This window comes from Gobius niger (assembly GCF_951799975.1).
Source record: "Gobius niger genome assembly, chromosome: 17".
NCBI classification, from domain to species: domain Eukaryota; kingdom Metazoa; phylum Chordata; class Actinopteri; order Gobiiformes; family Gobiidae; genus Gobius; species Gobius niger.
In genome coordinates, this window is record NC_136868.1 from 4,002,239 (window position 1) to 4,015,510 (window position 13,272).

Here is a 13,272-nt window from a genome sequence, read left to right on the forward strand (position 1 = left end):
CCTGTAAGTAGTAAAAATCCTCAAGTCAGGAAATCTGTGTGTAGTTTTTTCTCCAAACGCGAGGGGAGGGGGGATGGAGAGAGGGGGGGGCGGGGCGTTTTTGGAGAGAGAAAAAAAATTACTCGTATTAACGTCATAGTCAGCAGAGCAGCCATCAAGCAGATAAATTGTCATGCGCGTCGTGCTTAAAATATCCCGGGTTTTCTCCTTTTTGCGTGTGTCCCGCGCCGCCCCCCCCCCCCCACACACCCCAAAAAAGCTCTCTCTTTCTGGTTTTCGACGTGGGAGCAGGTAGCGTTGGTTCACAGCCCCGCCTTCCCTTCCCTTCCCTCCTCCCCTCTCCTTTTTTTCCACCGGTTTTCGAATGACTCGCGCTGGCAAATTTGCAATAGTCCCCCCCCCTCCCACACCTTCTCCTCCTCGCATTTTCGAAGAGGGCTCCAAAAAAAAAAACAGCCTTGGTGCTTCGTGTACAGATCTAGATATGTAAATAGGTTCTATACAATAAAATGTCTGTTGTTTTTTTTATTTGTTTGTTTGTTTGTTTGTTTGTTTTTTGTCTCCGTTGACGCTGAAAAATAAATGGATGAAAAGTATCTCGGCAAAAAATCCATTGTGCATACAAGGGAGCGGGTTTCTCCTTGAGGTTTGTCCTTGCCGTCTCGCTCCGCCTCCTCCTTCCCCCCCCCCCCCCCCCCCCTCCCCCATTGTTCGGCCTTATCTTACATAAAGTTAACACATGCCTAAATGAGTTTTTTTCTTCTTCTTCTTCTTCTTCTTTTTGTAGCACGTAATCTGCCGTGGGAAAACAATATGTCTTGCTTTCTTTTACAAAGTGCTCCCCCCTCCGTGTCACCTCCGAGGCGTGTCTGGAGCGCTGCTGTTTCGAGCTCCCGGATCATTCTGTCAAGCAGTTGTTCGTCAAAAAGATCCCAAAGGCCATATCTGTCACTGTAGAAAGAGAACAAGTGTGTGTTGTGTTTTTTGTGTTTTTTTTTTTTTTTTTGCTCCGGAACAAAAAATACTAAAAAAAGTTCCATTTGTTTGTTTGTTTGTTTTTTTTTAGCTTGTGAGGCTGTTTTAAATTCTTTAGCTGCTTTTTATACTTTCACATTTTTCCTTACAAAAAAAAAAAAAAGTAATATATATTTTTTTTTCTTCCAAGTTTGTCGAAGCCCCGGTAAATCCCCATATAATCCTCCGTATGAACATATACTGAATATGATCCAGAATGGTTGTAACTCCAGGCTGCATCCATTTCGGTTCAGGCCTCTGTCACTGCAGCGTTAGCCACGTTAGCCACGTTAGCCTCGTTAGCTTCATTAGCCCTGTTAGCTCCGCGGTAAGGGTCCCAGCGGTGGCGCGGCGAGGCTATACCCGGGTGGTGGAGTGTGAGTGCGGGTGCGCGTGGGGCAGCGTGTTGTTCTGCCCGCTGCTGGGGTAGGTGTTGAAGGAGTGCAGGGACGCCAACCCGCCCATGCTGCTCGGGATCATGGTGATGGTGTTGGGCGTCATGAGCGGGATGTCATCCGGGGACCTCCGCATGGCCAGGGTGTAGTCGGGCGGGCAGGCAGTCCTCAGCACCACGTCGTGGGGGTGCAAGGAGTCGCCCACCCCCCGGCAGTCCCGCTCCAGCTCCGAATGCTGCTTCATCTGCAAAGACATGATCTCCTCCTCCTGGGTGTGCGCCAGGTCGTTGGCCGCGCTCCGCTGGGGGCTGCAGCGCCGGTGGACGTCGTGCCGCCTCTTGTCCTTCTTGTAGTAGAGGGCGGCGAAGGCCAGGATGTTGAGGAAGAGCAGGGAGGCGCCCACGGCGATGGTCACGGACAGCTCGGTGGAGTAGTCGCGCTGGTCCACCAGGTGGGGCTGGTTGTGGCTGCCCTGGGTCTCCGTGGGGAAGGGCGTCGGGCTCGAGCGCTTCGGGGCCGGGAGCTTGGGCTTGGGGCTGCGGTTGGTGGTCTCCGCCGGGGGGACCTGGACAGTAAGAATATAGTTAAACAACTAGTAAGTAAGTAAGTAAGTACGTAAGTAAGTACGCAAGTACATAAGTGTGTCCCTGACATCTGTATAAATGCGTACATTACATCTATTAGTTTGGATGGTTTTGATTTGTTGGCCTGGATTTGTGTAAGTATGTTATTGTTCTGAGTGATGGAGAATTATAGAGTTAATTCAGCCATGGCACATTCCTTTCGAATCTTATCATATTGTACTGTCAAAGGGGAACATTCAGGCGCCGACCTTCTACATGACTTGTGGCCTAGTCAACGTGGCACATTGTCCGAGAGGTAGACTGTTAGTGCCTACGTGTAACCGAGGCTATATAGCTCTCTTCATGTGGAAGTATCCCCAGACTCTGAATGATCAATGCTCTGAACATTGTGTTGACTGTTCAAATGTCTCCAGGCCTGTAATACGGTAATAAACTTCTACCATGTAAGACATCCAGACCGTGTCCCGTCTCTCCATCCACATCTCCTCCGGACTCCTTTAGTATTTCCCTAACACTGAGAATTTATGCATTACGCAATTATGTTCTTGTGCAGTAACATTGTATTGCAGTGTAATACACATTTTTAGTACTGTACTTTAAGTATCCGGTATTGCTTTAGATTAAGGTGTGCTCATTAAGAATAAGCATTAGTAATCATTTTAGGGTTACGGTCAGGGTCAGGTTAAGGGTTGGCTATGAATAAGCGTATTATTAATTAATGAATTATTAACCAAGTCCTGCTGAGATTAAGATTTTTTTTTTCAGGGAAACCTATTGTACATATTTTTAGTGGAGAGGGAAACCTGAGTACCCGGAGGAAACCTACACAGACACGAGGAGAACATGCAAACTCCACACAGGTGGGAATCGTACCCAGGACCTTCTTGCTCTGACGCACGAGCGCTAACCGCTGTGCCACCGTGGGGCACCATACATGTTATTTAATCTAAATCCCTCGTTATCGATATATCAATTACATATGACCCACACATGTTAAAATCAAATGAACTGAAGACCTGTCAAAGTTGTACATGTGATTTATTTTAGCTTTGTTTTTTTGTTTCCATGAGTCCATCAGAAAGCAGAATGAGCCCCACACTGTGGATTTCCAGATCCTATGGCTATGACCCGTCTGCAATTAACATAAATGGACTCTGTTTCACTTCCCCACTGAAGTCCTCTTCTGTGAAATAGTGCAGGCCGAGTTAAACCTCAGCAACTCAGCTTCTGACCATAAAGGTAGTTGTTTCCATGCGGTTGTTTCCAGGTTGATTGTCTACATTTTCTAAACCACTCGAGTGATTATATTCTGCTTATACTGATTTTAATAGAAATTGTCCAGCTTTGTTTAGTCTCTACTCTGTGAAAACTAGTGTGCAGTTTATTTAACGCTAATGGAAAATTGAACAACAAATATTACCATCCTGAGCTTATTCTACTGCATGCACCGTAGCAAAAGACAAACAGGAACAGACAGTTTGACATTTGGGAGTTAAGCTGTTCGGTGCCAGCGCACAGAGAATATTTGATTTGTGGCGGACCTTGGTGGTGGTGGGGATGAGCTGGGTGACCTCGTTCAGACTGTGCAGGTGAGGGACCAGCTCCAGCCACAGGTTCACCTGAGGGGAGAGACAGACAGAGAGAGGAGAGAGAAAGAGGAAAGAGGGTTTGTTAAAGGTTGTCCTCTGAAGGTGCATTAAGGACATTCCAGGCTGCGTTTGTTTTTGGTTGCTCAATACTGGGGTTTTATTTACATTTAGTTCAAAGCCCTGTACCCTGTATTTGTTTTTCTAGTATTGAGCAAAAAAAAAGTCCTGTGCATAGGTAGTTTTCTCACATTTCCATGACAGGGACCCCGAAAAGTGAAATGTGCTTATAAATCCATCCCTGTTAAGTATTGTGATGTAAAAAAAAAGAGTGTTTGGGAGGTTTAGAATGAGTCTGGATCCTTTTTCATTGTTTGTTGCCAAAATAACTCACTCACTACATTCATGCAGCCGCCGGGACAAAATAACGGATCAGAATACTTGTTGCTGCAATACCAGGTATCAATACTTTATCAAGAATTGCAATACTTTCTATACTTTTTTTCAATAACAGTTACACAGCACTTTGTCACATTTTGAGTCAACGCACAAAAAAATCTACAAAAACAAGACCAAAATAACAGTTCTGTAGGTCTTAGCTTTCAAATGAGCTGTAACACTGGCCTATCCACTGTGAGCTCCAGTTGAGAAGCTTTTAGATTTGGGTAAAGCTGAAGTGGAGAAAATGCAAAGGCTAAGGCAAGAGGTTAAGGTAAACCGCATTACTCATCATAGTTACTTATTGTATCATAATACGTTTCGGATCGGCCCCTGAGTATCGTGATACGTATCGGATCGTGACAAGTGTATCGTCCCAGCCCTAGAGTTGAGTGTCTTGCCCAGGGACTCAATGACAGCCTGGATTCGAACCGGCAACCTCTTGGTTATGACTAGACAGCTCGCTCTACCATCTGAACCATTGCCATAAGCCAGGGGTCGGCAAGTTTTCTTGGCAGAAGGCCGATTTTCTTTATTGGAAATAGACAGAGGGCCGAAGCCACTGATTTTTCGCCCCCTGGTAAAGCGCAACGCTGGAAAAAAACACCATCATGAGATAAATGCTTGAATTAAAGTTCTTCTATGTTGAATTTGAGTCAGTTTGAACTAATCCAAGATACAAATGCTATAGCGCCAATGGAACAAGAATAAAACCCACTTGGAATCAGACAAATAATTGTTTTTCACTTGAAATGACACAAAATTATCTGAATTAAGAGAATAACTACTACTAGAGGTTTTATCTCATCTAAGACCAGACCAAATCTACTCAAACCTTAGATTTAATCTCTTAATTCAAGTAGATTTATGTCATTTCTTCCTTAAAACAATTATTCTTTCAAATGCCAGTGTTATGACCTAATTGGGTGCATTGACATTTAACCCCACTAATGTTAAAAGTACTCTGTGATTTGTGTAATAGTGTTTCTCAAAATCATATTGAGGGCCAGAGGTTCTGTACCGGAGGGCCGGCTTTGGCCCCCGGGCATGACGTTGCCTACCCCTGCCATAAGCCATGAGAAGGCCACTTTTAAAAGGTTATATAGTGTTTGATATGTTGTGCTTGTATAAACTAAACTCACAAAGCTAAAAACTGTGGAAAAGATTAAACTTATTGGCACGATTTCCTAAAGTCTTTAAGAAGCCAAGCCCCGGTGTTTTCCTCTGCACTTGAGTCTAATGCGTGACCACATAAGAGCTGTTTAGCCCTAATTTGCTCTTATTACCTAATACATTTTGCACCATAGACTAGTTCTGAGTCACCTTGTTGGCTCTGTAGTGCTCCTTGACCCGCGGCTTCAGCCCGATGTGCAGATACAGCTGGTCCTTCTGGTTATACCTGGTCCAGGCCACCTCCTCGAAGCGGTTCGGTTTGGTGTGGATGAACTTGGTGTCCTGGGGCACCGGCTGGTTCGGGTCCCTTTAGACGAAAACAAAACAAAAAACAATCAAGGCATGTGATTAAGGCGAGGTAGAGTTTTGAAACTTAAACTGTACTTTACTGAGATAATAATGAGAAGAAGAAAAAATATATGGCCATTTTTTTCATTCATTTAATGGACCTGTACCAACCTCCAGGTAGTGGAATTAAATCGTTTTTCCCTCCTTAAGTGAATTGTGAAAGAAGACATTTGTGAAGTGTGTATTTTATGTGAATAATGTGCATATTTGACCTGGTAGTGACCCAGCCGCTGTATGAGTGGTCCGCATGGCGCCTTTACTTTGTTTGAATCGCTCCAGGATCAATTGTTTTTGTCCGTTTTCTGGTGAGAGTCAGCCATGAAAACCTTCCAAACAATTGATTCTGGAGTGATGGAAAGTAAAGACCACTCACGAGGGTCACCACAAGGTCGAAGGTCTTGCATAAACAAGTTGCTTCAAGGGACTACAGAGTTTAAAAATGTTAAAATGAAGTATTTTCCTCCCTCCAGCCATGTCCTAATGTGTAGAATGAGCCCAGACCTGTTCACCACAACTGCCTCTAAAATCCTGCACAGTCACTCAAAAAGTTGTCATGCACGAGCTTAATATAGAAGGTGCAGTTACACGTATGACCTGGGGTGGCAGTAGTGAGCATGAAAATGACGAACTTGCATCTAGTCCCTTTAATGCACCTTTAGTTAGAACACTATGTTTTTCAAGAACAGGAAAGCAAATTGTTTACCGCATTATTGTGACAGTGATACCGAAAAACTGACCCCGAAGCATGTGATACGGGCTTATAAACTTATAAACTTGTCCCTGTGATGAAATGGGACACTAGGAATGTCTTTTTGCAGAATTGTTCTGTTGAAGCCACGAAGAAGCCTCTCCATGTTTAATCTAGCAGTAATGGTATATTTAAAAGTGTAAACTTTTCAGTTCAAACAGGCTTGCTTAGGGAGATTTGACACGACAGGGGGATGTTTTTTTTCTAAATGAGATGTAAATGAGCCCTATAGTCACTCCCAGAGAGGTGAGAACAGCCCAAAAGAGGCCGATTCCTCTCTTTAACATATTTCCAGTTCCTAAATTCAAATTGCCACATCTTCTCCAAATATGATCAGATTTCCATGTGTTACACATTGTTGGAAACAGAGATGGTTTTTCCTATAGGCAAACTATGCAAGGTGTATAGGGCCCCCGCAGCCGCAAGGGCCCCACATCTTAGTCAAACTACGGTGTTGTTTTACTGATTAATCAACACGTTTTGTTACGGGCCTTTTTGTCTCAAAGATGAGTTGAATCCACACTTACTTACAGTAACTCTGGTTCTCTGAATGTGCACGATCTAAAACGAATTGGGCTAATTCTCAGTGGTCAGACAGAAATAACCAGGTGCAGGTTTCAGTTAGTTTTAAATCAGCGGTTCCTAAACTGTGGGTCAGGGACCAGAGGTGAGAGCATGTGACCATTTGCCATTCACCATTCTAAAAAGTTGGGGAATAGATTAGCAGCAGTCCTAAATCCCAGTCTCACAGTGGCTTAGTGGTTCGGGACGAGGCCTGAATTGAGGTCATTATTTTCCACTTCTGGAACTGTTTTTGACCGTAAATGGGTTCGCTCTTCTTCTAACCATGCGTACTTTAGGGCCCCCCGTGTGGATTTTTGCTTAGGGCCCCAGAAGGGCCCTAAACTTTGGAGACTACACTTTCACACTCTATGTCCCGCTCAAAATGCCCCAAAACCGAGTTCTCGTGATGGGTCACAATTTCTCATAAATTCTATGGAGAAACATTGAACCTGTGCACTAGTGAAGCACCATATTGTGAAGATCAACAATGTGAATGAAAGTTTATAAAACGAGAGCAAACTGTCCCAACACCTTGCTGGAGTTGCATCTTATTTCCCTGTTTGACTGAAGCGCGGCGGCTCACGGCCTGATAACGCGCTCACAATTGACTATTTAATATTTTGAATCAAAGTGCTTCATTCGGGCAACTTCTGAGATTATTAGCTATCACAAGACCTTTTCACTCAATCAGTGTCTTTAGAAAACCAATCATCCGTGAGCAATAACAGCGCGTTTGACCTTTTTGGGGGGATTTTGATCAGATGTGATATCGCAGACACAGTTGATTAAAATTTGATGAAAGCTCGGGGCTGCATCTCCAAAGCACATCCCTGTATTTTCATAATTACACTGATTAGCCTGGGGGAGATGCTACACTTAGGTCAAAATTAAAATTTTAATAAGCAGACAGGCACGTTCCCTGGGAAGAAGCGCGCGCTACACACACCGAGTCAGCCTTTTCGTTCTCACCGTCCCCAGACCACCCCAAGGTGACACCGGCACAGGCTGCACCGAGGAGGGAGCGGGGCGGGGGGGCGAATTAGCCGGAGATGATGGAAGACTGTTGTGAGCTTCATGGCGGTGCGTGTACGTCTTCAGCCCAGCAACAGTTACTTAATGTGTATAGAATGTGACTTTAGGGCAATGCGTTTATGTTTCAAGGTCAGTGTGTCCGAGGTTTAAGTCGACTTCCATTATTGGCAACCTCTTAACCCCTGCCTTAACCAAGCACATTTCCTCCAGTTATTATCCAGGGATCCAGGTATTACCCAAATCCCAAATCTAAAGGTGTCAAAATAGCAATGAAAACGCGACGTAAGGAAGAGGAAAACTCTTAGATCATTGTCGGAGGTCTTAGCTTTCAAATGAGGTGTTGCACTGGCCTGTGAGCTGGAAGAAGCTTTTAGATTTGGACAAAATGAGCTCAGTTGAAGTGGGGGTTCTTCTCTTCAGCCCCTCCTGAACCGAGCGCATTTTCTCCAGGTGGGCTTTAGCCAACTCTAAAAGCTTCTCGGCTGGAGAGCAACAGTTGTGATGCCTCGTTTGAGAGCTAAGACCTGCAAAACTGACGTTGTCGCTGCGTTTTTATCATGCTTTTGTCTCTTTTTCAGTTTTTGTGTCACGTTTGTGGCTTTGTCATGTTTTTGTCATGTTTTTTGTTGCTTTCCGCTATGTTTTTTGTCACTCCTTTTTGCGTTTATTCGTCACTTTTTTGTCACATTTTTGTCGCTATGTTGATGCATTTTTCTTTAAGCTTTTAAATTTGGGTAAAGCCAAACTGGACAAAATGGGCTCGGTTCAGGCGGGGTTAAGATGTTAAAGATGCAGCCAGAGCAAAATCCCAGTTGTCTGTTGCCAAAGCTATAAAGTTATAAAGTTATTCCTATACCCGTCCAGTAATCTATGTTTCATTTAGTACAAAAAGCCTAAAACGCTGAAATAATGATTTATTTATTCATTTATTTAAGTAAGTAAGTGCTTTATTGTCATTGTAAAAGTGTACAACGAAATCCTCTGAAACGGTGCAGCACCTCCTGGGTTTGTCCCTGTTCCAGAGCGTGGTGTCCTGCACTGGTCAGCTCCACCTCCCTCTGCTCCACAACAGTCTTTCACCATCTCCTCATTTGTCCCTTTTGTCTTGTTCCTCCTCTGTGCTGCAGCTGTGGGGGTTCTTGGTGCCTCTTCAGTGTTTCAGAAGAAGAAATTTGTAGGTCTCCAATGGGTTTGATAAGCTAGCTTTTGTTTACCTTCAGGACCATTTTGGACTCTCAAAGTTTACATTTATTATTTGTTTATTTGGTCGGGACAGTGCATAGATACAGACGGCATCTCGTCATAGAAGAGGGCGTGGCATCGCCGAGGGGGAAAATGGAATCTTTTGGGAAACACAATTTTTCACTCTTTTTAGACATTTTCTGGTGGAATATCAACTTATTTATCACACATGAATAAAGTCAAGTGTAAATCGGGCCCATATGGATATTTTCTCACAGCAGATTGTTTTGTAGAAGTGAGAAAACGGCAGTTCTAGCTAGCACTAGCTAACCGCCAGCATTAGCCCGATGCTAACATGTAGCATCATGTTAGCATTCTCCGTTATTTATGTATTTATGGGCTGTTGAGCCACTTTGCTCCTCTCCATGTCTTTGTATCTTTACTTAGTAATTCAGCATTTGTTAAAGTAGTTTTTGAATAATTAGAGAAAGTTTACATTTTTTTCAAAATTGTTTTCCCCCTTAACTGTTTTCAAACATGACCATATATGGACAATTCCAGAGATGCTGTCTGTATCTATGTCAATGATCACACACTGGTCTCATGCATGCAAACACGCCACGCCAGATTGTATCCTTTAGCTAATTTGCATCCGTTGCCCCATTCATGTCATTCATGCTGGCCTATTGTACATGTTTTGTTTTTGTGGTCTCAGGTCGTGTTTCCTTACTATTTCAGTTGATAAACACTGAAAGAAATGTTGCCTGGGGAAGGCCTACGACTCACTAAAAACGATCCCGCGACCCACCAGTTGAGAACCACTGTGCTGCACTATTTCTTCATTCATTTTAGCCTTTTTTTTATTGGCTGCGTCACATGGTTTACTGACAATACAGGCAGGTAAAGGCCCCGCAAAGGCTAATGACAAAACAAAGCTATTTGAAATAAGATTAGCTGTGCCTTTAGACTCCTATCCGCTCAACGCAAACAGCTCAAACAAGTCATCGTTCCACCCGCCTGAACTCTATTAAGCCACCAGCCGAATGCCGCCGCCGCCGTCGTCGTTCTGTATCCACTCTGTTCAAACACGCGGCCTTACTTCCGCTCCGAAGCCAAAGACGTGGGGCCCATTCCGACCCGCCGAGCGCCGCATTGTCTGCCCGATCCCATCGCGCACACGCTTAAACCGTCTGCTCCGGTGGCATAAATCTCCCAGGTGCCCGCCGTTTCTTGTCAATTTGCGGTTATATATGTAGATCATTAGTGCTGCTCCCCCCCAGGGCTGTGCCGGCTGGCGGTCGCCGGTCTGGAGTGGCCAGTGTCCCGCTAAAACAATTACCGCCATGTCATGTTCGCTGAAAGGCAACTTCAGATGGAGGGGTTTTAATTGCAATCCATTGAGAGTTTCGCTCTTTGGGCTAAAGCCACCCATTAGACGAGCATTTTCAGATATGAAGCGGGCTGCGGTGAATGCTAATCAGCCTCCCACGCCGACGAGAAAGCGCCGTCAAACCAATTAAGCCCCCATTCTTCATTTGTGGACGGACTGCGCGCCGGACGTTAGGAGGATGAACTGTGGCGATTGTTTGGTTCTAAGTGGATATTTCTGTTTTATGTGGGGCGACGCTGGCGGTCTCCTGGTAGTTCCATCCTGGCTCTGTCCAATTCTTAATATCGCTTTTTTTTTTTGTCCCTCATGGGCAAGATACTTCACTGAATATGTCCAGCCCAAGTTACTTCTAGTTAATTGGTAAATGGTCTCGATATATAGCACCACATTAGGCGATTTACAGCAAGGAGCCACTCAAAGACACTGGAGGGAAGGAGGGTGAAGTGTCTTGGTTAAAGGAATAGGCCACCGTTTTTACATACTGAGATATGTTCTTACCTCACTTTAGCCGAGTTAATATATCCCCGTCTGGTCTTTGTCCGTGCGCTCTGTCAGGCAAACGGAGCACATACGCAGCCTCTCCCACATGTTATATAGCTCCAAAAAAGCTCACGATAGAAGCTACCAAGCTCTTCCACGTGTTCCCTATTTAGATAAAGTTACGTGAAGTGTTTTCATGCGAAGTATATTTACACAGAAATGTAACATGTCGATTTTATAAGCAGATAAAAAGGGGCACTATATTGTGAGGCGTAATGATACGAGGAGCAAAACGTCCGCGCAGTAACTCCTAAAGGTTATTGACGGAAGTGAGCGGGGGAAGTCTTTAGGAGTTACTGCGCGGACGTTTTGCTCCTCGTATCATTACGCCTCACAATATAGTCCCCCTTTTTATTTGCTTATAAAATCCACATGTTACATTTCTGTGTAAATATACTTCGCATGAAAACACTTCACGTAACTTTATTTAAATAGGGAACACGTGGAAGAGCTTGGTAGCTTCTATCGTGAGCTTTTTTGGAGCTATGTGACATGTGGGAGAGGCTGCGTATGTGCTCCGTTTGCGTGACAGAGCGCACGGACAAAGACCAGACGGGGATATATTAACTCGGCTAAAGTGAGGTAAGAACATATCTCGGTATGTAAAAACGGTGGCCTATTCCTTTAAGGACACAGCGACACTGTGCATCTTGCAGGAAGCGGGAATCGTACCCCGGCCTTTCCGATCATGAGACGACCCGCTCCGCCGTCTGTGCCAGGGCAATTTTGTGAATGTGCACCCCACAAGTAGGGCTTCAACTAACGATCATTTTGTTAATCGATGAAGATACCGATCATTTTTTACGATGAATCGATGAATCGCTTGGCTGTGAAGGTGCATGGAAATAGTATTTTTTCAAATTGTTCTACCATATAAAGCTAAAGTGGCGTTGCTTGAGGACATGTTGATGGAGTAAACCTAATGGAGTTTTTAAAAATGTTAAAATGAATTATTTTCCTCCCCCTACATGTTCCAGCCATGTCCTAATGTGTAGAATGAGCCCAGACCTGTTCACCACAACTGCCTCTAGAATCCTGCACTATCATTAAAAAAAGGTGTCACTTTGGATCCGAAGTGCCGTCATGCACGAGCTTAATATAGAAGCTGCAGTTACGTGTAGGACCTGAGGTGGCAGTAGTGAGCATAAAATGACCAACTTGCATCTAGCCTGTTAAAGTAAATGTTTGTTGGAGGCTCCTAGTGCTATCTCTGCTTTCTGATTGGATGAGACACAGACAGATATTTATGAAAATGACAATGTACAAAACACTACAGACCCTAACTTTAAAAACAGCAGGTTTTCATCAAAAATACATAATAATAATGCCTAGGTTTTATAGAGCGCTTTTCTGGACAACTGCAGCTGCCAGTGACTCACCATTGTGTAGTTGGTTATACAATATCCCTCTCTCCCTTTGTCTTTTCTGTCAGCGTAGTATTTACTCTCACGGACAATTAATGAGTAAAAAAAACACAACATGCCACAACACCTGCAGTGGCGCTTATGGCCTCTAGGGGCATGAGTTACTTAGTACTGCTTCAACAATGTTAACATCTTTTTTTTGGTCCTGTCTATCTTTGGTCCTGTGTATTCTATGATGATGAATGTGGTAATGTTATCATCACTGTTGCTTATTATTGCAGTGTTCATGTAGTTTGAATGATGTCATAATACTCTACTTCAGGGGCTTAAGGCGAGACACGGCAGGTGAAAGTATTGATTTTTCTCGCAGTGGTCGAAGTGGAGATTTTTATCTATTTTCCTCCCTTTACATCTTAGTTTTCATGTCAGATATAAAAATGACAAAACTCACCCGCATGATGTTTATTTTATGATGTTTTGTCTGCGAGGTGGGGGCGACCCGGAAGTAGCTGCTGCGCCGGGTAGAAAGTCCGTCTTTCCCGCGGGTATTTATTCATAAATATTGACAGATTTTACATCCACGTGTCCTGCTATGGGTCCTCGTGATGACGTTATCACCCAAATATGGTATTATTCCTCCTACGAGAGGCCTGGTCAGGCCTGGTGCGGAAAAGTGGAAGAACTGGCCGAGCATGAGCACTCGCTACAAAACTTCAGGGCTGGTTTTCTCTGAATGAGAGAAGCCGCACTCGGGCAGAGCCCGAGCCCTTATAGAAGCTCCCACAGACTCCAAACTTTCCAGTCTGAGACCTAACAAAATTTTGAAGTTTTTTTCAGAGGGATTTTTTAATATCTAATTCCTAGCCTGATTTATTCAGCTTTGAAACCAAAAAAACAGGCGGAATTTGAGTTTT

The 13,272-nt window shown here is 44.1% G+C and overlaps 1 protein-coding gene across 3 annotated transcripts in view; it reads right to left on the reverse strand.

Annotated features, from left to right (window-relative positions):
• Positions 1-540: 540 nt before the first annotated feature.
• The window catches only part of nlgn1 (neuroligin 1), a 532,296-nt gene continuing 519,564 nt past the window's right edge, over positions 541-13,272 (reverse strand). For all 3 annotated transcript variants that reach the window (XM_079574885.1, XM_079574884.1, XM_079574883.1), the window contains 3 exons: positions 5,341-5,497; positions 3,535-3,612; positions 541-1,974 (listed from right to left, as the gene is read on the reverse strand). In XM_079574885.1, the coding sequence (XP_079431011.1) occupies positions 1,372-1,974; positions 3,535-3,612; positions 5,341-5,497 (838 nt within the window). In that variant the 3' untranslated portion in view covers positions 541-1,371. The remainder of the gene's footprint in view (positions 1,975-3,534; positions 3,613-5,340; positions 5,498-13,272) is intronic.